The sequence below is a fragment of the Scyliorhinus torazame genome, chromosome 5 (genome assembly GCF_047496885.1).
Source record: "Scyliorhinus torazame isolate Kashiwa2021f chromosome 5, sScyTor2.1, whole genome shotgun sequence".
In the NCBI taxonomy this organism is placed as follows: domain Eukaryota; kingdom Metazoa; phylum Chordata; class Chondrichthyes; order Carcharhiniformes; family Scyliorhinidae; genus Scyliorhinus; species Scyliorhinus torazame.
This window is the reverse complement of record NC_092711.1, coordinates 245,915,485-245,938,106: the sequence shown is the minus strand read 5'-3', so window position 1 is coordinate 245,938,106 and position 22,622 is coordinate 245,915,485. Positions and strand designations below refer to the sequence as shown.

Below are 22,622 nucleotides of genomic sequence, written 5' to 3'. Positions count from 1 at the left end.
GCAGGCGGCGTCTGTGGCCCAGGACATGGCTGCCCTCTCACAGGAGGCCATGAGCCAGTGCCAGCGCCAGATGGCAGAGGCGCTCAACACCATAGCCCAGTCTCTGCAGGCCATGGCCCAGTCTCTGCAGGCCATCGCTGAGGGCATCGGCGCCAGTGGCCATGTGCGAGCCGGCGTCGCACTGTCACAGACAGGGTTTGCCAACCCCCTGGGCTCCATGGCTGCAAACCTGCAGACCCCTGTCGATACCAGCACGGGCCTCCAGGACTGGCAGCGCCAGATGTCAGGGGGGCGCCGGATGGCCAGTCCGTTCACATCCCCCACCCATGTAGAGGCCTGGGGGCCATCGGGCACCCCGAGGGAGGAGGAGGTGGTGTGGTCCGTCCCGGCTCCCCCTGTAGGGGAGGTCCGGGAACACCGCGATACCTCCGACTCCCCCCCCTTCCGTCGCCGGTGCATCGGGTGGGCAACGGGCAGGACAGGCTGGCAGCTCGCCATCCCAGCCGCCCGGGCCGCAGCCTGGCCCATCGAGGCCAGGATGCCCCAGGAACCGGCCGCCAAAGGGATCCAGTGACAGAGGGCAGGAATCACAGGAGTCCACCTCCAGTTCTGCTGTACCGTCTGGGGAACCACGTAGACGTAGTCAAAGGGCCCGTAAGGCCCAACAATTAGACACTGAGTAAGTTGGCACGGGTGCAGGGCACAGATGAGTTTTAGGCGCTAGGGCACGTGCATGAACTCCTTTGGTTATTAAAGTCAATGTTACACCTACAGAAGCTGCCTTTGTGCTCTGTCCAAAGCGTGCGGGGGTGTCATGTACGTTGAGCGCAAGTGTGTGTGTGAGGGGTGGTCTTACCTCAGCCCCAGGTGAGTCTGCCCCGTTCCCCCTGGGCCGCCATCAACATCCCCCCGGGCAGAGGACGGGACCGTGCGCTGCAGTGTCACAGCCACATGCAGGGATGGTCCGGGTGGATGGTGGTACTGTGGCCATGGGTCAGACATAGTCCAACGATGTGGAGCCAGGAGCTCACCGCAGGGCGGGTTGTGATCCTCCTCCATGGCCTGCAATAGACACGCGTCCACCCGCAACAGTGTGAGCCCGGCCCGTTGTGCCGCAGGTGGATCGGCAATGGGGGGGGGGTGGTGTGCATGCGGGTGGGGTGGGTGGGGTTGGGGAGGGGGGTGAGGGTGCTAGGTGAGTGGATGGGTGGGGCGTGGGGGTGGTCGGCTGTTGCCATGGTGTGCGGTCTGTGGCCATACTACCCGATTCCCATGCCCATCTAGTCAGTGAAGCGGGCGGCTATCAGTCTGTCCCGTGCCCGCTGGGCCAGCCAGTAACGGTGGACAGCCACCCGCCTGTGTCTACCCCGTCTGCCCTGACCATTACCCCCAGCCCCCTCACCTGGGGAGGACTGCGCCTCTTCCTGCTGCTCTTCCACTCCGCCCTCCTCTGCCTGCGGCACATCGCCCCTCTGCTGGGCTATGTTGTGCAGGACGCAGCACACCACAATGATGCGGCCGACCCTATCTGACCGATACTGGAGGGCGCCCCCAGAGAGGTCCAGGCACCTGAAACGCATCTTCAGCACGCCAAAGCACCTCTCTATCACTCCCCTTGTCGCTACATGGGCATCATTGTAGCGGTTCTCCGCCTCATTGCGTGGCCTCCGTATAGGCGTCATCAGCCACGATAGCAATGGGTAACCCCTGTCGCCCAGCAACCAGCCCCTCAGCCGGGGATGGCGTCCCTCGTACATGCTGGGGATGGATGACCGCGACAACACGTATGAGTCGTGTACACTGCCTGGGTAACGGGCGCAGACCTGCAGGATCATCATGCGGTGGTCGCAGACCACCTGTATGTTCATCGAATAGGTCCCCTTCCTATTGGTGAGCACGGCCCTGTTATCTGCAGGTGGCCGCACGGCGACGTGCATCCCATCAATCGCGCCCTGGACCATGGGGAACCCGGCCACGGCAGAGAAGCCCACGGCCCGGGCATCTTGGCTGGCCCGGTCCACAGGGAAGCGGATGTAGCGGTGCGCCATGGCATAAAAGGCGTCTGTCACTGCCCGGATGCACCGATGCACCGATGGCTGCGATATGCCGGACAGGTCCCACTCGGTGCCTGGAATGACCCCGTTGCATAAAAGTTCAGGGCCACCGTAACCTTGACGGACACGGGGAGAGGGTGTCCCCCGCCAGTGCCACGCGGTGACAGGTGTGCCAGCAGGTGGCAGATGTGTGCCACGGTTTCCCGCCACATCCGAAGTCTCCTCCTGCATTCCCGGTCCGCGACGTCCTGGTATGACTGCCGGGGCCGGTACACACGGGGCGCCCTCGGGTCCCTCCGTTGCCGTGGGGCCGCGACGTCCTCCTCCCCCTCCTCGTCCTGTCGGTCAGGTGTCCCTCCAGCCTGGGCGGCTGCCACCTGCCCCTCTGCGGCAGCCTGCGCCGCCTCTCTGGCACGCTCCTCCTCCTCATCCTCATCCAGGGCAACATGGACATTAGCGGCCGCCGCCACGGCGGCCAACATCGCTGGATGATCGGAAAACATGACGGCCTGGTTGGGGGGGGGGGGGGAACGACGACATGTCATCATTGCCCATATCCCCTCCTCCCCCCAGCCAGGTGGCATGGACCGCATGGGTCCGACTGTTGGAGGCTGGCACCCGGCCAGGTGGACCAACTCACTTGCCCTCGCACCCCCCCTCCCCGGCACGAACCCCCCCCCCCCCCCATCCCCCTCCCCGGCACGGACACCCCATCCCCCTCCCCGGCCCGGACCCCCCATCCCCCTCCCCGGCACGGACCCCAACCTCCTCCCCGGCATGGACCCCCCATCCCCCTCCCCGGCCCGGACCCCCCACCCCCTCCCCAGCACGGACCCCCCATTCCCCTCCCCGGCATGGACCCCCCCCATCCCCCTCCCGGGCACGGACCCCACGTCCCCCTCCCCGGCACGGACCCCAACCTCCTCCCCGGCACGGACCCCCCATCCCCCTCCCCGGCCCGGACCCCCCACCCCTTCCCCAGCACGGACCCCCCATTCCCCTCCCCGGCATGGACCCCCCGCATCCCCCTCCCGGGCACGGACCCCACGTCCCCCTCCCCGGCACGGACCCCAACCTCCTCCCCGGCACGGACCCCCCATTCCCCTCCCCGGCACGGACCCCCCCATCCCCCTCCCCGGCACGGACCTCAACCTCCTCCCCGGCATGGACCCCCCATCCCCCTCCCCGGCACGGACCCCACCCAACCTCCTCCCCGGCACGGACCCCCCATCCCCCTCCCCGGCACGGACCCCACCAACCTCCTCCCCGGCACGGACCCCAACCTCCTCCCCGGCACGGACCCCCCATTCCCCTCCCCGGCACGGACCCCCCCAACCTCCTCCCCGGCACGGACCCCCCTCCCGGCACTCCCCCGGAGCCCAGCACACTCTAACCACCCCCCCCCCCCCGCCGCACACACACACACACACAACCCGAGACACACCTCTCCCCACACATTCAGACTGCGGCCACGCCATCGCCTGCCCAGCGGCCAACCCCCCAGGCCGTCACTCACCTCCACGCTGGTCGGCGTGAGCCTGGAGCACAGGTTCATGCCGATGAAAAGGAGGTTTGATTCACGTCGACGTGAACGGTCATCACGTCGACGGGACTTCGGCCCATCCGGAAGGGAGAATATCGGCAGGCCGAAAATCGGCTGCCTTGCGCAGACCCGTGACATTCTCCGCGGCAGCGGCGCCATTAACGCCCCGCCGACTTTTCTCTCTTCGGAGACTTCGGCAACCGGCGGGGGCGGGATTCACGGCGGCCAACGGCCATTCTCCGACCCTCTGGGGGGTCGGAGAATGACGCCCATGATTTTCAACTCACAAAGCCATGCTGACTGTCCCTAATCAGTTCTTGCCTCTCTAAATGCCTGTAGATCCTGTCTCTCAGAATACCTTCTGACAACTTACCCACCACAAACATTAGGCTCATCGTTCTGCAGTTCCCAGGCTTCTCCCTGCGGCCCTTCTTAAACAAAGGCACAACATTCGCAACCCTACAATTTTCAGGCACCTCACGTGTGGCTGTCGACGATTCAAATATCTCTGCTACGGGACCCAAAATTTCCTCCCTAGCCTCCCACAATGTCCTGGGATACATTTCATCAGGTCCCAGGGATTTATCTACCTTGATGCTCTTTAAGACCTCCAGGACCTCCTTCTCTGTAATTTGTGCACTCCTCAAGACATCACTATTTATTTCCCCAAGTTCCCTAATATCCATGCCTTTCTCAACAGGAAATACCGATGAGAATACAAGGATCTCACCTACCTTGTAGATCCTTAGGAGGTCCTACTCTCCCCCTAGTTACTCTTTTGCCCTTTATGTATTTATAGAAGCTCTTTGGATTCTTATTTGCCTTATCTGCCAAAGCAATCTCATGTCCACTTTTTGCCCTCTTGATTTCTTTCTTAACTCTATTCTGGCAACCTCTATACTCTTCAAGGGATCCACTTGATCCCAGCTGCCTATGCATGTCATATGCTTCCTTCTTCTTTTTGAGCAGGGCCTCAATGTCCCGAGTCATCCAGGGTTCCCTACTTCTACCAGCCTGGTGAATGTTCATTTGTATCAGGAAGAAAAAACATATTAGTACTTGAAAGATTGAAGGGAGTTTTAAATATTGAAGACATGGAATCGGTGCTGCATTTCTAGTAGTGTTTGGGCACATATTATCCGCAGAAAATCTCATTCTATAACATTAATGAATGCTTTCGAGTACATATTAAGCACTTATAATTCACACTTAATATATTTTTCATAAGTAAAGGTATCAGTTGGATTTTTAGCAGATCACATGGGTCATAGTTAGCACCCTGTAACAAGTAACCTACAACCTCCCCTCTCCACTGCCAGTGCTGGTGGTCAGATTTAGAGTCCCTGTACATTGTCGGTCTATATTCAGTATAAAGAGGTCACAACCCTGGCCTTTAACATTGTGCACGGCACGTAGCGAAGACAGGAACACACTCTGGTATCATAATCACAGAATTTGTTTCACTGGGTGACTTGGGTATAGGAGGAAGGGAGAGAGGTGCACTAATTCTTGTCAGCAAATACTGATGTATGGGCCAATCCTTCAAAAGGCTGCACAAAACTTTGTTAGTAGGCATATATGCAATTGGATGGTACCATCATGGCATGCAGTGAATAATTTACACAACAAACTACACTATCATAAGGTTCAGTCACAGAAACAAACTTGAGTAATGTAGGATTCAATCAATCAATCAAACCATGTCAAACTGTTATCATAAAGAGCTGGTCAGTCACACAGCAATAGAACTAATAATAATAATTGCTTATTGTCACAAGTAGGCTTCAATGAAGTTACTGTGAAAAGCCCCTAGTCGCCACATTCCGGCGCCTGTTCGGGGAGGCCGGTACGGGAATTGAACCTGCGCTGCTGGTCTTGTTCTGCATTACAAGCCTACTGTGCTAAACCAACCCCAACTATGTTGCATAAAACCTAAACACCTTGCTTTAAAAATAGTCCAATACACTGGGTGTTCATTAAAAGGCAGATACAAGGGACTTCCGGGTGCGACGATGACTAGCTAAGTCGCATGTTTCGGCACCTCCCGTTTCAACGGACTTTTGGGCTCTTATCGGGAGCCCCAACGGAAATTTTCAAAGGCTAAACCCAGTGTGAGGCGACATAGGAAGGAGTCCCCCCGGGTGTGGATGAAAAGAAGTGATAGTAGTGGCCAGATTGTGGAGGATCCTCTGGAGCAGTGGCAGAGAAGGGAAGGGAGAAGCAAGATGGCGGCTGAGGGAGCCCAGTTGGTATGGGGCCTGGAACAGCAGGAGTTCCTCCGGCGATGTGTGGAGGAGCTCAAGAAGGAGGTGCTGGCGCCGATGCTGCAGGCGATTGAGGGGCTGAAGGAGACGCAAAAGACCCAAGAGATGGAGCTCCGTGGAGTGAAGGCAAAAGCTGCCGAAAATGAGGACGAGATACAGGGCTTGGTGGTGAAGACGGAGACGCACGAGGCGCTACACAAGAGGTGTATGGAGAGATTGGAAGCCCTGGAAAATAGCTCGAGGAGGAAGAACTTAAGGATTTTGGGTCTTCCCGAAGGGGCAGAGGGAGCGGACGTTGGGGCGTACGTGAGCGTAATGCTCCATACCTTAATGGGAGCTGAGGCCCCGACGGGCCCCCTGGAAGTGGAGGGAGCGTACCGGGTCCTCGTGAGAAGACCAAAGGCAGGGGAAACACCGCGAGCAATAGTGGTGAGATTCCACCACTACAAGGACAGGGAGATGGTCCTGAGATGGGCTAAGACGACACGGAGCAGCAGATGGGAGAACGCGGTGATCCGGGTCTACCAAGATTGGAGTGCGGAGGTGGCGAGAAGGAGGGCGAGTTTCAATCGGGCCAAGGCGGTGCTCCACAGGAAGAAAGTAAAATTTGGAATGCTGCAGCCGGCAAGACTGTGGGTTACACACCAGGGCAAACACCACTACTTCGAGACGGCAGAGGAGGCGTGGACATTTATTCAAGAGGAGAAGTCGGACTAGATTTGGGAAAGGATGTTTGGAATGAAGTAGTGAGGTGGTGGCAAGAAATTGTAAATCAGATGGGGGAATTTTTTCCCCTCGAAGGAGGGGGACACGAAGAAATGTGGGCGCCGGTGGGGAAGGGGATGGGGAAGGAGAGAGGGAGCTGCGCCATTAGGGGCGGGGCCGAGAGGGAAGCGTGGGCTCTGTTCCCGCGATATGGAAAGTGTGGCGGGAAAAGCGGGCTTAGGAACGAGGGGGCCTCACACACAGGGACGCTAAGAATAAACGGGGGAAGCCGAGGTCAGCCAGAGTTTGCTGACTCCGGGAAGCAATATGGGGGTGCAATCAAGCTAGAGCGGGATCTGGGGGGGGGGGGGGATTAACTGGGTTGCTGCTGATAAGGGGAAGGGGGAGCTGTTACGGGATGGGATGGTCAGGACGGGAGGGTGCTGTCTGGGGGACAAGCAGTTGCGTGGGAACCGGGTGAGGAGCTGGTTTAAAAAAGGGGATGGCTAGTCGACGAGGGGGGGGGGGGGGGTAAAGAGCCCCCCAACCCGGTTGATCACGTGGAACGTGAGAGGGTTGAATGGGCCGAATAAGAGGGCAAGGGTATTTGCGCACCTAAAGAAGCTAAAGGCAGACGTGGTCATGCTTCAGGAGACGCATCTGAAACTGGCGGATCAGGTCAGATTAAGAAAAGGATGGGTGGGACAGGTATTCCACTCGGGCTTGGATGTGAAAAATAGAGGGGTGGCAATATTGGTGGGGAAACGGGTATCGTTTGAGGTGAAGACCATAGTGGCGGACAGTGGGGGTAGGTACGTGATGGTGAGTGGCAGATTGCAAGGTGAGGCGGTGGTGCTGGTGAACGTATATGCCCCGAACTGGGATGATGCGAACTTTATGAAGCGTATGTTGGGGCGCATCCCGGACCTGGAGATGGGAAAGTTGGTAATGGGGGGGGAAATTCAACACGGTGCTGGACCCAGGGCTGGACCGGTCCAGATCTAGGACCGGGAGGAGGCCGGCAGCGGCCAAGGTGCTTAAGGGCTTTATGGAGCAGATGGGAGGAGTGGATCCCTGGAGATTTACTAGACCGAGGAGTAAAGAGTTTTCCTTCTACTCTCACGTTATAGAGTGTACTCCCAGATAGATTTCTTTGTCCTGGGAAGGGCGCTGATCCCGAAGGTGGCAGGAACGGAGTATTCGGCTATAGCCATCTCAGATCATGCCCCACATTGGGTAGATCTGGAACTAGGGGAGGAAAAGGAGCAACGCCCACTTTGGAGATTGGACATGGGACTGTTGGCGGACGAGGGGGTATGTGGAAGGGTGAGGGGATGTATTGAAAGATACCTAGAGGTCAATGATGACGGAGAGGTCCAGGTGGGAGTAGTCTGGGAGGCGCTGAAGGCGGTGGTGAGAGGGGAGCTGATCTCCATAAGGGCCCATAAGGGGAAACAAGAGGGTAAAGAAAGGCAGAGACTGATTGAGGAGATTCTGAGAGTGGATAGGCAATATGCGGAGGCTCCGGACGAAGGGCTACACAGGGAAAGACGGAGACTACACACGGACTTTGACTTGTTGACCACGGGTAAGGCGGAGACGCAGTGGAGGAAGGCACAGGGAGTACAGTATGAATACGGAGAGAAGGCGAGCCGACTGCTGGCCCAACAACTTAGGAAGAGGGGGCGGCGAGAGAGATCGGAGGAGTTAGAGACGAGGAGGGAAGGATGGAACAGAGAGCGGAGAGGGTGAACGGGGTATTTAAGGTATTCTACGAGAGGTTGTATAAGGCCCAACCCCCGGAAGGGAAAGAGGGAATGATGCATTTCCTAGACCAGTTGGAGTTCCCGAAGGTTGAGGAGCAGGAGAGGACAGGACTGGGAGCGCAGATTGAGGTAGAGGAGGTGGTAAAAGGAATCGGGAACATGCAGGCAGGGAAGGCCCCGGGACCAGATGGGTTCCCGGTGGAATTCTATAGGAAATATGTGGACCTGCTGGCCCCACTCTTGACGAGAACCTTCAATGAGGCTAGGGAAAGGGGGACACTACCCCCGACGATGTCGGAGGCGACGATATCGCTGATCCTGAAAAGAGACAAAGACCCGCTGCAATGCGGGTCATACAGGCCCATCTCCCTCCTGAACGTAGATGCCAAGAGATTGGCCAAAGTGATGGCGACAAGGATAGAGGACTGTGTCCCTGGGGTGGTGCATGGTGACCAAACAGGATTTGTTAAAGGGAGGCAATTGAATACCAATATACGGAGGCTGTTGGGGGTGATGATGATGCCCCCACCGGAGGGGGAGGCGGAGATAGTGGTGGCTATGGATGCAGAGAAGGCATTTGATAGAGTAGAGTGGGACTATCTGTGGGAGGTACTGAAGAGATTTGGATTTGGAGAGGGGTTCATTAGATGGGATCGGCTCCTATACGGGGCCCCGGTGGCAAGTGTGATTACGAACAGGCAACAATCCGACTACATCCGACTATATAGGGGCACAAGACAGGGGTGCCCCTGTCCCCGTTACTGTTTGCGTTGGCAATTGAGCCATTGGCCATAGCGCTGAGGGGCTCTAGGAAGTGGAGAGGGGTACTTAGAGGAGGAGAAGAACATCGGGTGTCATTATACACGGATGATCTGCTGTTATATGTGGCGGACCCAGTGGAAGGGATGCCTGAGATAATGCAGACACTCAGGGAGTTTGGAGAGTTTTGGGGATACAAACTGAATATGGGGAAGAGTGAACTGTTTGTGATGCACCCCGGGGAACAGGGCAGGGGAATAGACGAGCTGCCGCTGAGGAGGGTAACAAGAGATTTCCGGTATTTAGGGATCCAGGTGGCCAGGGACTGGGGAACCTTGCATAAGCTTAACTTGACACGACTGGTAGTGCAGATGGAGGAGGACTTTAAGAGGTGGGATATGGTGCCCCTGTCATTGGCGGGCAGGGTGCAGGCGGTTAAAATGGTGGTCCTCCCGAGGTTTCTTTTTGTGTTTCAGTGCCTCCCCATACTGATTACAAAGACCTTTTTTAAGAAGGTGGACAGGAGCATCATGAGCTTTGTGTGGGCCGGAAAGACCCCAAGGGTAAAGAGGGGGTTCCTGCAGCGCAGTAGAGATAGAGGGGGATTGGCACTGCCGAGTCTGAGTGATTATTATTGGGCCGCTAACGTGTCTATGATATGTAAGTGGATGAGGGAAGAAGAAGGAGCGGCGTGGAAAAGGCTGGAGATGGCGTCCTGTCGGGGAACTAGCTTAAAAGCACTGGCAACGGCGCCGCTGCCGTTCTCCCCGAAAAGGTACACCACGAACCCAGTGGTGGTGGCGACGCTGAAGATTTGGGGGCAGTGGCGACGACATAGGAGAGTGACGGGGGCCTCAGTGTGGTCCCCGATAAGGAACAACCACAGGTTCGTCCCGGGAAGGATAGACGGGGGATTTCAATCTTGGCAGCGAGCAGGAATTGCGCAACTGAAGGACTTCGCGAGTCTGGGAGCACTGACAGAAAAATAAGGGTTGCCACCTGGGAATGCATTTCGTTATATGCAAGTGAGGGCATTTGTGAGGCAACAGATGAGGGAATTTCCGCAGCTCCTGGCGCAAGGGATCCAGGACAGAGTGATTTCGGGGGCATGGGTGGGTGACGGTAAGGTGTCCAATATATACAGGGAAATGAGAGACGAGGGGGAGACGATGATAGAGGAACTGAAAGGAAAATGGGAGGAGGAGCTGGGGGAAGAGATTGAGGAAGGGCTGTGGGCAGATGCCCTAAGTAGGGTAAATTCCTCGTCCTCGTGTGCCAGGCTCAGCCTGATCCAATTCAAGGTACTACACAGGGCGCATATGACGGGAGCAAGATTGAGCAGCTTTTTTGGGGTGGAGGATAGGTGCGGGAGGTGCGCGGGACGCCCTGCGAACCACACCCACGTGTTTTGGTCATGCCCGGTATTGCACGGGTTCTGGGTGGGTGTGGCAAAAGTGATTTCAAAGGTGGTGGGGGTCCGGGTCGAACCAAACTGGGGGTTGGCTATATTCGGGGTTGCAGATGAGCCGGGAGTGCAGGAGGCGAGAGAGGCCGACGTGTTGGCCTTTGCGTCCCTAGTAGCCCGGCGAAGGATTCTACTTCTGTGGAAAGAAGCTAAACCCCCGGGCGTGGAGGCCTGGATCAACGACATGGCAGGGTTTATAAAATTGGAGCGGATAAAGTACGCACTAAGAGGTTCGGCTCAGGGGTTCACCAGGCGGTGGCAACCGTTCCTCGATTATCTCGCAGAGCGATAAGGGAAAATAGGAAAGACAACAGCAGCAACCCAGGGGGGGGGGGGGGGGGGGGGGGGGGGAGGGTGCATTCGGGTCTTTGGGTTTTTTTTGTGTGTTGTTACATATTTGTTGTTCATAGTTATCTTGTCAATGTTACTATTACTTTTCGTTTTTCTTTTTATTTGTGTTGGCACTTGCCGTTAGTTAATATATTATTTTTAAAACGATCAATGTATATATTGTTACAATGTTGTAAAAATGGAAAAATTCTTGGTTGATCGAAAAACTTTAATAAAATGTATTATTTTTAAAAAAGGCAGATACAAGATCAATTATATGGAGAACACAGAAAAACATGCAATACGCGTAAGAAAGTAGCAATTGACAGGATATCCACAGAAGTCAAATAACTGCCCATCAATTCCAAGAAATTTCTACTTTTGCATCAGCACATTGTCAAATGGCATGTGTGAGATCAGCTGGTGTTATATGATCATCTCTTGTGTACTGCTATTAACTCAGGCCTGGATGTCGTTTGAGGCAGGTTTTACTCAAGTAGGTAATCCTGTCAGAGACAGTAAGTACAATGACGGAATTAGCTGTGACTCAGTAACTCCTAAAGGTTATTGCCAGATATCAGTATGCACACAAAGATGCATTAAAGATGACAGCCTACCTTCAGGAGCTTTACTTTAACGATGTATCCATGACAACAAAAACAAAATAGAAGCCAGAAACAGTGATAGAAGCACATTGCCATTTATATTAAAAAACAGATGAAAATACGAGACATTTTACTTATAGATAAAGCGAAGAAAAGTAAACACAGGCAAAAGGAGGATACAAGAAATGTTTTTTTAATCTAATAGGCTGGTAACTGTTGGGACTTTAACAATCTATCACTGATACTGTTTAACATAAAGATTAACATTTTGTCCATTCTGCAAAATTTCGGGCCTGGCTTTCTGTCCGTCAGTTAATTCCCGGCTCCGCAAACCTGACTTTGAGAGCCAGTGTTTCACCGAGTGGGATGACTCGGAGGCCCTTTAAATAAAGCGGACAGCGCTCAATTCTCAACCCAATCCCTGCAGTTTCTGACCTTCAAGAAGTTGTTTAAGGTGCAGGCTGGTTTGGGTCAAAGGCCCCCAACCTGCATTCCCGACCTGGCCGTCTTCATTTGAAGATAGGCATGACCGAGTCCTCTACAATTTTCATGGAGTCACGCCAGTTTTTGCTGTTGATGCTGTAAACTGTCTGAATGATTGACACTTTTATTGGGTTGCAGTAAAACTGAGGTTTTAAGAAAGTGGAAAGTTATCAATAAATTACAGTTTTTAAAGTTTGTTTTTACATATCCTACTGTCACTATGGGGATAATTGCTTCTTTACAGTGTATAGTGGATGAATTGGCATGGAAATGCCATTACTTTGCATGGGGGGGGGGTATGAGGGACCATCGGGACAATTTGGGAGCATAGCCAGGCATGATGGGGCATGAAGGATTATAGCGGGTTGGTGGGGGTCATATCTTGGCATGGGGGTATGAGAGGCAATGGAGGTGAATGGAACACATAGCTTGGCAGGGGTAAAATGAGGGGCCATAGGAGGCAGTTAGGGGCATAAGATGGCACGGATAGGGCTTGGAGAGTATTTGGGGGCGGGGTGAGAGAATGTGAGTGATGGAGGGCCTTTCTGTTTTTATATTGATACACGATCAATTGCACAAAGACTAAGGTTGGGTACAACTGTGGCTTTATTGCAGTCAGATGCGTGGCCTCCTGCTGCAGCTGGCGAAATGGCAGCTGAATGAAGGACACGCATATTTATACTCCTCCTACTGGGCGGAGCCAGCCGGCAGAGCATACCGGCGAACCTGTTACAGGTCCTATCTTATATCCCCTAATACAGGTACACAGTGGTTCACCACATTCACACCCTGTTAAAAATGAGACCGGCAGGGGTGGTGTGGAACTATATACAGCGTTGAACATTATTTACAGTGTCGTAGAAACAACATGGAGAGAGAAAATAAATTGTCCATTTTGAAGGTCCAGTTAAAGGTTGAGTCTGTCTGGAGCCTTGACGTTCCGCTGGGAGCGGCGTAACGGTTGTGGCGACGGCGGTGCTGGCCTGCTGTTAGATGACTCCGGGAGCATGCCGAAATCTTCTTCGTCCTCTTGCGTGGGCAAGGGAAGGAGGGATGGGCCTGGTGGGGACAATGATGGAAGCGCCGGGGAAGGGGGGGATGGAGCCGGGGCGGGGCAGGGTGTTCTGTTGGAACCTGACGGTGCCAGGTCCCTGAGGGAGACAGTATTTTGGCGGCCGTCGGGGTATGCAATGTAGGCATACTGGGGGTTGGCGTGGAGCAAGAGTACCCTATCCACCAACAGGTCCACCTTGTGGAGTCGGGCGTGCCTACGGAGCAGGACCGGTCCTGGAGCTGCGAGCAAAGTCGGGAGCAACACCCCGGATGTGGACTTCCTGGGGAAGGTAAAAAGACGTTCATGGGGTGTGTTATTCGTAGCGGTGCACGGTAGTGACCGGATGGAGTGCAGTGCATCAGGGAGGACCTCCTGTCAGCGAGAGGCTGGAAGGTTCCTGGACCGCAGGGCCAGCTGGATGGCTCTTCAAACCGTCCCATTCTCCCTTTCTACCTGCCCGTTTCCCCGGGGGTTGTAGCTGGTCGTTCTGCTGGAGGCGATACCCCTGCTGATCAGGAACTGACGCAGCTTATCACTCATGAATGAGGATCCCCTGTCACTGTAGATGTAGGCGGGGAAACTGAACAGAGCGAAGATTGTGTTGAGGGACTTGATGACGGTGGCAGACGTCATATCCGGGCATGGGATGGCGAAGGGGAACCTGGAGTACTCATCGACAACACTGCGAATATACGTGTTATGGTCGGTGGAGGGAAGGGGCCTTTTAAAATCCACGCTGAGGCGTTCAAAGGCGCGGGAGGCCTTCACCAGGCGCGCACGGTCCTGCCGGTAGAAGTGCGGCTTGCACTCCGCACAGACCTGGCAGTCCCTGGTGACTGTCCGTACTTCTTCGACGGAGTAGGGCAGGTTGCGAGCCTGGATGAGATGGTACAGTCGTGTGACCTCTGATGACAAAGGCTGCCATGTAGGGCCCGGAGTTGGTCTACTTGTGCGCTGGCACATGTACCTCGGGAGAGGGCGTCTGGGGGCTCGTTGAGTTTGCCGGGGCGATACAAAATCTCGTAATTATAGGTGGAGAGCTCGATTCTCCACCGCAAGATTTTATTATTTTTGATCTTGCCCCGCTGCGTGTTGTTGAACATGAAGGCTACCGACCGTTGGTCAGTGAGGAGAGTGAATCTCCTGCCGGCCAGGTAATGCCTCCAATGTCGCACAGCTTCAACGATAGCTTGGGCCTCTTTTTCGACGGATGAGTGCTGAATTTCAGAGGCATGAAGGGTGCGGAAAAAGAACGCCATGGGTCTGCCTGCCTGATTGAGGGTGGCGGCAAGGGCAACATCTGATGCGTCGCTTTCTACTTGAAAGGGCAGTGTCTCATCTACTGCGTGCATCCCTGCCTTGGCTATATCAGCTCTGATCCGGGTGAAGGCCTGTTGTGCCTCGGCCGTGAGGGGGCACTGGGTGGACTGTATGAATGGGCGGGCCTTGTCCGCATAGTTTGGGACCCACTGAGCGTAGTACGAAAAGAACCCCAAGCAGCGTTTGAGGGCCTTGGGGCAGTGGGGAGGGGAAGCTTCATGAGGGGGCGCATGCGGTCGGGATCGGCCCCAGAACTCCATTCTGGACCACATAGCCAAGGATGGTTTGTGCTGAATACACACTTCTCTTTGTTATAAGTAAGATTGAGGAGAGTGGCGGTGCGGAGAAATTTAGCGAGGTTGGCATCATGGTCCTGCTGATCATGGCCGCAGATGGTGACATTGTCTAGGTATGGGAACGTGGCCCGCAAACCATACCGGTCGACCATTCGGTCCATCTCCCTTTGGAAGACCGAGACCCCCATTAGTGACGCCAAAGGGAATCCTAAGAAAATGGTAGAGACGACTGTCTGCCTCGAAGACAGTGTATGGACGGTCGGATTTACGGATGGGGAGCTGGTGATAGGCGGATTTTAGGTCAATCGTTGAGAAGACCTGGTACTGCGCAATCTGTTTGACCATATCAGATATGCGTGGGAGGGGGTACGCGTCGAGCTGCGTGTACCAATTGATGGTCTGGCTGTAGTCCATGACCATTCGGTGTTTCTCCCCAGTTTTAAGGACTCACACTTGGGCTCTCCAGGGGCTGTTGCTGGCCTCAATGACACCCTCCCGAAGCAGCCGCTGGACCTCGGACCTGATGAAGGTCTTGTCCTGGGTGCTGTACCGTCTGCTCCTGGTGGCGACGGGCTTGCAATCTGAAGTAAGATTGGCAAACGGGGCGGGGGGGGTCGATCTTTAGGGTCGTGAGACCGCACACAGTGAGGGGTGGAAGGGGCCTGCCGAATTTGAGGGTGAGGCTCTGGAGATTGCACTGAAAATCCAGGCCTAGCAATAGTGCAGCGCAGAGGTTAGGAAGGACGTAGAGGCGAAAGCCACTGAACTCTATGCCCTGGACTGTGAGAGTGACTGTGCAGAACCCTTGGATCGGGACAGAGTGGGACCTGGAGGCCAGGGAGATCCGTTGATTGGCGGGGTGGACCGCGAGGGAGCAGCGCCTCACCGTATCCGGGTGTATGAAACTTTCGGTGCTCCCAGAGTCCAGCAGGCAAGAGATCACGTGGCCGTTGATTTTCACCGTTGTCGAAGCAGTGGCCAGGTTGTGTGGACGAGACTGATCCAGCGTCATCGAAGCGAGCTGCGGGTGATCATCACTGGTTTCAGGCGAAGAGCATTGGGGGCCCAGGTCGTGGAAGGGCGTTGGCGTCCATGATCCGTGGGGAAGGCAGATGGCGGAGGCTGGAGATCCTGCGGGGAACAAAATGGCGGTGCCAGTGGGGCGCACGTTGTGGGGGCGGGACAAAATGGCGGCACCCATGGGCTGCACGTTGGTGGAGCAGGACAAGATGGCGGCGCCCATGGGCCGTACGTGGACTGAGGGGGAGAAGATGGCGGCACCCATTGTGCGTTTGGCAGGGGGGAGGGGGCAATAGCGGCGACTGCGCGGGCCTGGCACACTACGGCGAAGTGGCCGTTTTTGCCGCAAGCCTTGCAAATGGCGGCGCGGGCCGGGCAGCGTTGGCGAGGGTGCTTCTGCTGACCGCAAAAATAGCATCAGGGACCCCCGGGGTGCGCGGTTTTGCATGTGGTGCAGGCTTATTGGCTAGGCAGGGCCTCAGCTGAGGCGGTTGTTTGCGGGGTCCAGGAGGGATAGGAGGGGTGGGCCGCGCGGCTGGAGGGGTAGGCCTGAACATTACGGGAGGCGACCGTCATGGAGAGCGCTAATTTGTTTGTCTCCGCTACGTCGAGTGTGGCCCCTTCCAGCAATTTTTGCCGGATGAGGTCCGACCCAATCCCCGTTACGAAAGCATCGCGCATGAGGAGATTAGAATGTTCGGCGGCCCTAACAGCCTGACAGTCACAGTCCCAGACGAGTGGGATTAGGGCCCACCAGAAGTCTTCGATGGACTCACCAGGGAGTTGAGAGCGAGTGGCGAATACGTGCCTAGCGAAGAGTGTGTTCCCTTTCTGCGCGTAGTTCTCTTTGAGGAGTGCCATGGCTTTCGCTTAAGTCGGGGTGTCCTGGATCAGCGGGAACATGCTTGAGCTCAACCTGCAGTGGGCAGGCAAGGCCTGGGGTTTTCCCAACTCTCGCTACTCAACCCAAAGATGAAAGTCAAGCCCTTAAAATTGGCTGCCCAGATATCAAATTTTTGGTTCAGGAGGACGGGTTATAATAGACATCCAGGTGGCTGTCTCCAGAAGTAGTGAGGAGGATGTGGTGGTGGGCCGGGTGGAAAGCCTACCTCGGGGCTAAGGCACTCCTACCTCGGGGCTAAGGCTGTCCTAACTTGGGGCTAAGGCTCTGTGTTCAAATGTTATTTAAAAAGAATAAAACATAAACCACCCCTCCAGCCCTCACATCTCCACAACCCTCATATGCACCCCTTGCTACTTCATGCTCTATGTCCACATGGGAATCGTCTTAGGATGACTCTGCCGTCTGGGAAATTTTAGCCTGGAGTGAAATGTGTTGATGATGTTGCGGACTCCTCAGGCAACTCCCTCCCGACTGTATACAACTGTGCCGCCACCTCTGTTGGGTCTGTCCTGCCAGTGGGACAGGACATACCCATGGATGGTTATAGTGGCGATTGATTGGTTGATTGTCACATGTACTAAAGTACAATGAAAAGTATTTTTTTGCGGCCAAGGGAACGTAGACAGTACGTACACAGTAGACAAAAAGAATAATCGAGTACATTGACAAATAGTACATCGACAAATAGTGCAGAACAAGGGCAAAACAAAGCAAATACATGAGCAAGAGCAGCATACGGAGTCGTGAATAGTGTCTTACAGGGAACAGATCAGTCCGAGGGAGAGTCGTTGAGGAGTCTAGTAGCTGTGGGGAAGGAGATGTTCCTATGTTTGGATGTGCGGGACTTAAGTCTTCTGTATCTTCTGCCTGATGGAAGGGTCTGGAAGAGGGCAACGCTTGGGTGGGAGGGGGGCTCTGACAATGGTGTCTGGGATGTTAGCCGTGAGGTATGATTCTGTGAGTATGACTATGTCAGGCTGTTGCTTGACTGGTCTGTGAGCCAGCTCTCCCAATTTTGGCACAAACCCACAGAGTAAGGAAGAGTTTCCGGGTTAACAGGGCTGAGTTTGCTTTTGCCGTTTCCAGTGCCTAGGTGAATGCTGGGTGGTCCGTCAGGTTTCTTTCCTTTTTACTGACTTTGTAGCGATTTGAGACAACTGACTGTCTTACTAGGCCATTTCAAAGGGCATTTAAGAATCAACCACATTGCTGTTGGTCTGGAATCACATATAGGCCAGACCAGCTGAGGACTGCAGATTTCCTTCCCAAAAAGATACCAGTGAACCAGCTGTATTTTACAACAATCGACAATGGCTTCATATAGACTTTTAATTCTGGATATTTATTCAATTCAATTCAATCTGCATACAAATGCTCTGCGATTGATGCCTCTATGGCTTCGGTGAAGGCAAACAAGAGCAGAGGAATTCTGCAGTGAGTAACTCACCTCCTGACTCCCCAAAGCTGTGAAGCTGTGAAGGCACACAGTGTGGAAGATTGAAAAGTTCACAATCTGCTATACTTAACGTCTGTATGGAGTAGCGTCAGAGACAAAAAAACATGCTAAACAACTTCACTCTCCAGAACTACATCCCTCCATTTTAATATTGTATTTATAAAATTTTGCTTGAAGTAGAATATTTTACCTTCACAAAGTGAATCAGTTGTTCTTTTTCATTTACTTGGTATGTGTTTATCCCCAGTTCCTTTGCTAACTGCAAAATCCGATTCTGAGTGGGTCCAACATATGCTCCTCCTAAGTCAACATACTGGAACTCCGGACCCTATGAGAAATAATTATATCAGCAGCATTATTATCTGTAAGATTTTTCTTCTTAATTTTTTGTCTGTTACTCTGATTGCAATGATTCCTGCTGGTCTGGGTGCCAGCCTCTCTCTGTGATACTGAATTGCTCTTCTTCAAGTGCAAGTCCAGGCAATATTTGCTGACAAACCATCCTACAGTGTGGGCAATCACAGACAGGATGATTCTGAAATTGTATGATATTTGCACAATCTGCTTTCCAGGTGGAATCAATTGGGACCGATCAGAAAGCAGGAATCAGGGGCGAAATTCTCCCCCAACGGCGGGATGTCCGCCGACTGGCGCCAAAGCCGGCGCCAATCAGACGGGCATCGCGCCGGCCCAAAGGTGCGGAAGGCTCCGCATCTTTGGCGGCCTAGCCCCAACATTGAGGGGCTAGGCCGACGCCGGAGGGATTTCCGCCCCGCCAGCTGGCGGAAATGGCGTTTGTTTCCCCGCCAGCTGGCGCGGAAATGCGGCGCATGCGCGGGAGCGTCAGCGGCCGCTGTCAGTTTCCCAGCGCATGAGCGTCAGCGGCCGCTGTCAGTTTCCCGCACATGCGCAGTGGGGAGAGTCTCTTCCGCCTCCGCCATGGTGGAGGCCGTAGCGGAGGCGGAAGGGAAAGAGTGCCCCCACGGCACAGGCCCGCCCGCGGATCGGTGGGCTCCGATCGCGGGCCAGGCCACCGTGGGGGCACCCCCCGGGGCCAGATCGCCCCGCGCCCCCCCCCCAGGACCCCGGAGCCCGCCCACGCCGCCTGGTCCCGCCGGTAAATACCAGGTTTGATTTACGTCGGCGGGACAGGCAATTCCTGGGCGGGACTTCAGCCCATCCGGGCCGGAGAATCCAGCGGGGGGTCCCGCCAACCGGCGCGGCCCGATTCCCGCCCCCGCCCAATCTCCGGGAGCGGAGACTTCGGCGGGGCGGGGGCGGGATTCACGGCGGACAACGGCCATTCTCCAACCCGGCGGGGGGTCGGAGAATGACGCCCCTTATTCAGTTCAATGACAATGGGGCCAATTTGAAAAGCTGCAACTCAGCTGATGCAACAATAATAATTTGCAATCCCATTTCTCTCCTTAGGTGTTGGAAATATTTCAAAGCACTTTACATTGAGGAGGCAAAACTACAGTGGGCCTTAGTCGGAGGGAGAAAGGGGGAATAAAGAGAATTTGGTTGAAAATTAATTCTTGGTAAGGTTTATTAAACTAGGGAGCGAGATGACAAGAAAGAAATCAAGGGAGGGAGGCCTAGAGCACAGGAGTATAATGGCAGTCCTAGCACATTGAGAATAGAAGTTTTTTTTATTCGTTCATGAGATGTCGGCCTCACCGGCAGGACCAGCATTTATTACCCATCCCTAATTGCCTTTGAGAAGTTGGTGGTGGGCTGCCTGCATGAATCATTGCAGTTCATGTGGTGCAGGTAAACCCACTGTGCTTTCAGGGAGTAAATTACACAATCTTAATCCAGCGACTGTGAAGGAATGGCGATATAGTTCTAAGTCAAGTGATGTGTGGTTTGCAGGGGAATTTGCAGATGGTGAGGCTCACATGCTACTTCTGCCCTTGTCCTTTTGGTGGTGGAAGTCATGGGTTTGAAGGTGCTGTTGAGAAGCGTTGGTGAGTTGCTATAGTGCATCTTATAGATGGAGGGAGTAAATGTTTAAAGTGGTGTGGAAGGGGTGGCAATCAAGTGAGCTGCTTTGTCCTGGATGGTGTCGAGTTTCTTCAGTGTTGTTGGAGCTGCACTCATCCAGGAAAGTGGGGAGCATTCCATCATGCCCCTGATTTGTGTCTTGTCCGTGATTCACAAACTTTGGGGAGTCCGGAGGCGAGTTACCTGCTACTGAATTCCTCGTCGCTAACTTGCTCTTGTAGCCACAGTATATATAGAATTTTTTTTAAGAATTTTTACAGTGCAGAAGGAGGCCATTCGGCCCATCGAGTCTGCACCGGCTCTTGGAAAGAGCACCCTACCCAAGGTCAACACCTCCACCCTATCCCCATAACCCAGTAACCCCACCTAATCCCCATAACCCAGTAACCCCACCCAACACTAAGGGCAATTTTTGGTCACTATGGGCAATTTAGCATGGCCAATCCACCTAACCCGCACATCTTTGGACTGTGGGAGGAAACCGGAGCACCCGGAGGAAACCCACGCACACACGAGGAGAATGTGCAGACTCCGTACAGACAGTGACCCAAGCCGGGAATCGAACCTGGGACCCTGGAGCTGTGAAGCAATTGTGCTATCCACAATGCTACTGTGCTGCCCCTTATATGGCTTATCCAATTCAGTTTCTGGTCAATAGCCATCCCAGGATGTTAATAGTGGGAGTTTCAGTGAAGGTAATGCCATTGAATATCAAGGGAGATAGTCAGATTCTCTCTTTTTAGAGGTGGCCATTGCCTGACACTTGTGTTATAAATTCCTAGTTCATGGTTCAACGTATTATGTTAGAGGTAATTTTTAACTCTTGGAAAATTAGTTTAGTAGGCCTGATATTTGAAAGTGAAAAGTTTCGAATCCTTTGTCAGGGACACAGAGACTGGAATTCTCCGGCCATTGGGATTCTCTTTTCCAGCTGGCAACACTCCCACCCATGGGTTTCCTGGAGGCGTGAGGCGGGCATCAATGGGAAAGCCCATTGAAAGGGGCAGGAAGAGCGAATCCCACCACCAACGAACGGCGCCCCGCCGAGAAACATGTGGCTGGGGGACCGGAGTTTCAACAAGATTGACTCAGTGGGCACAATTCTCTCAAAGAATTACACAGTGTCATCTCGGCAGGAAACACTGTGCAATTCCCGCTGGGTGGGTCAGCACATCCCTGATTACAATCCACCCACACTCAGTCGTTTATGGCGGGGGGCATGTTTTGCACTGGCATTGAGGGGAGGGGGCAGGGGGGGAGACGGTTAATCATGCCAGCAGATCCAGACCCTCTAAAGGGCACCCCAATCTCAAACTTAAGTGACAGGCCCACCAGGGGCATCACAACTTCCCGCAGACAAGGGGAACGGCCCGAACCCTTGAATGAAAATGAAATGAAATGAAAATGAATGAAAATCGCTTATTGTCACAAGTAGGCTTCAAATGAAGTTACTGTGAAAAGCCCCTAGTCGCCACATTCCGGCGCCTGTTCGGGGAGGCTGTTACGGGAATCGAACCGTGCTGCTGGCCTGCCTTGGTCTGCTTTCAAAGCCAGCGATGTTGCCCTGTGCTAAACAGCCTACAGAAGGTCAACATCCCCCCATCACTAATATTTGGGTCACCACCACCTCCCCCTCGACAACACTACCCATCCTCGCTGACATCAGTCCCCCCTCCCCCTATCCTTACCTGCATCAGTCCCCTCCCCATCCAGTCCAGCATCAGTCCACTCCCCCATCTTCACCATCAATTCCTTCGCCATTCTCACTGGCATCAGTCAACCGCACCACGCATTCCTCGCCAGCAGCAGTCCTCTTCCCCCTTTCTCATTGGCATCAGCCCAACCTCCCCCATCCTTGCCGGCATCAGATTCCCCCCATCCTCGATGGCATCAGTCCCCTCCCCCCATCCTCACCGACATAGGTCCATCCCCCTCCATCCCCACCAACATCAGTTCCCCAACCCCCATCCTCATTGGCATCAGTCCAGGTTGGCACTGCCAGGGTGCAGTGCCAGCACACTGCCTTGTCATGTCCCCAACCACCCGGGGACTACTATGGCCTACAAGCACCCCGGCATGGGTTTAACATTTAGTTTCCGTTTGTGGAGCTCAGTAGTGATGCCCGCCGATGCCACGTCACGCACTTTCCCAGAGGTTAAGCAGATTTTGTATATGTGAATCCATTTAAATTAATGTAATCAGGTTCACGCTGTCGCTGGGCATCAACCTGATTTCGTCTGCTGGGAGGGCCTGGGAAGATCGCAAACTTTTTGTCGGCAGGCGCAAATCCCGTTTCAGGCCTCTCCCGCAATTCTCCCGACATATTGGGATTTACGCTGGGCACAACATAGCCAGAAATTGATGGCTGGGCGGATTAATGAGAAATCTCTTGGATCTATCTTTGCTATTAGTGTGCAGCGTAGTGTGTTCGACAACCGTTTGCATGTGCCTCACATGTACCTCATATTAGCCCTCAATGTTAAAGTTTAAGATAGATATTGAAAATTGTTCAATCTTTCTGACCTTGAATAGTAAAGTTTATTTTTGTTTGTTCAATTTATTCTCTTAGCAAGTGTCTTGAATCTTGTAGC

At 54.2% G+C, this 22,622-nt stretch overlaps 1 protein-coding gene across 2 annotated transcripts in view; it reads right to left on the bottom strand.

The window, feature by feature from the left end:
- The window catches only part of LOC140421010 (amine oxidase [flavin-containing]-like), a 131,122-nt gene that overhangs the window by 97,903 nt on the left and 10,597 nt on the right, over positions 1-22,622 (bottom strand). The window contains exon 3 of one of the 2 annotated variants that reach the window (XM_072505280.1): positions 18,215-18,352. In XM_072505280.1, the coding sequence (XP_072361381.1) occupies positions 18,215-18,352 (138 nt within the window). Of the gene's footprint in view, positions 1-18,214; positions 18,353-22,622 lie in introns of those variants that run through there. The other variant, XM_072505281.1, reaches the window with a different exon arrangement.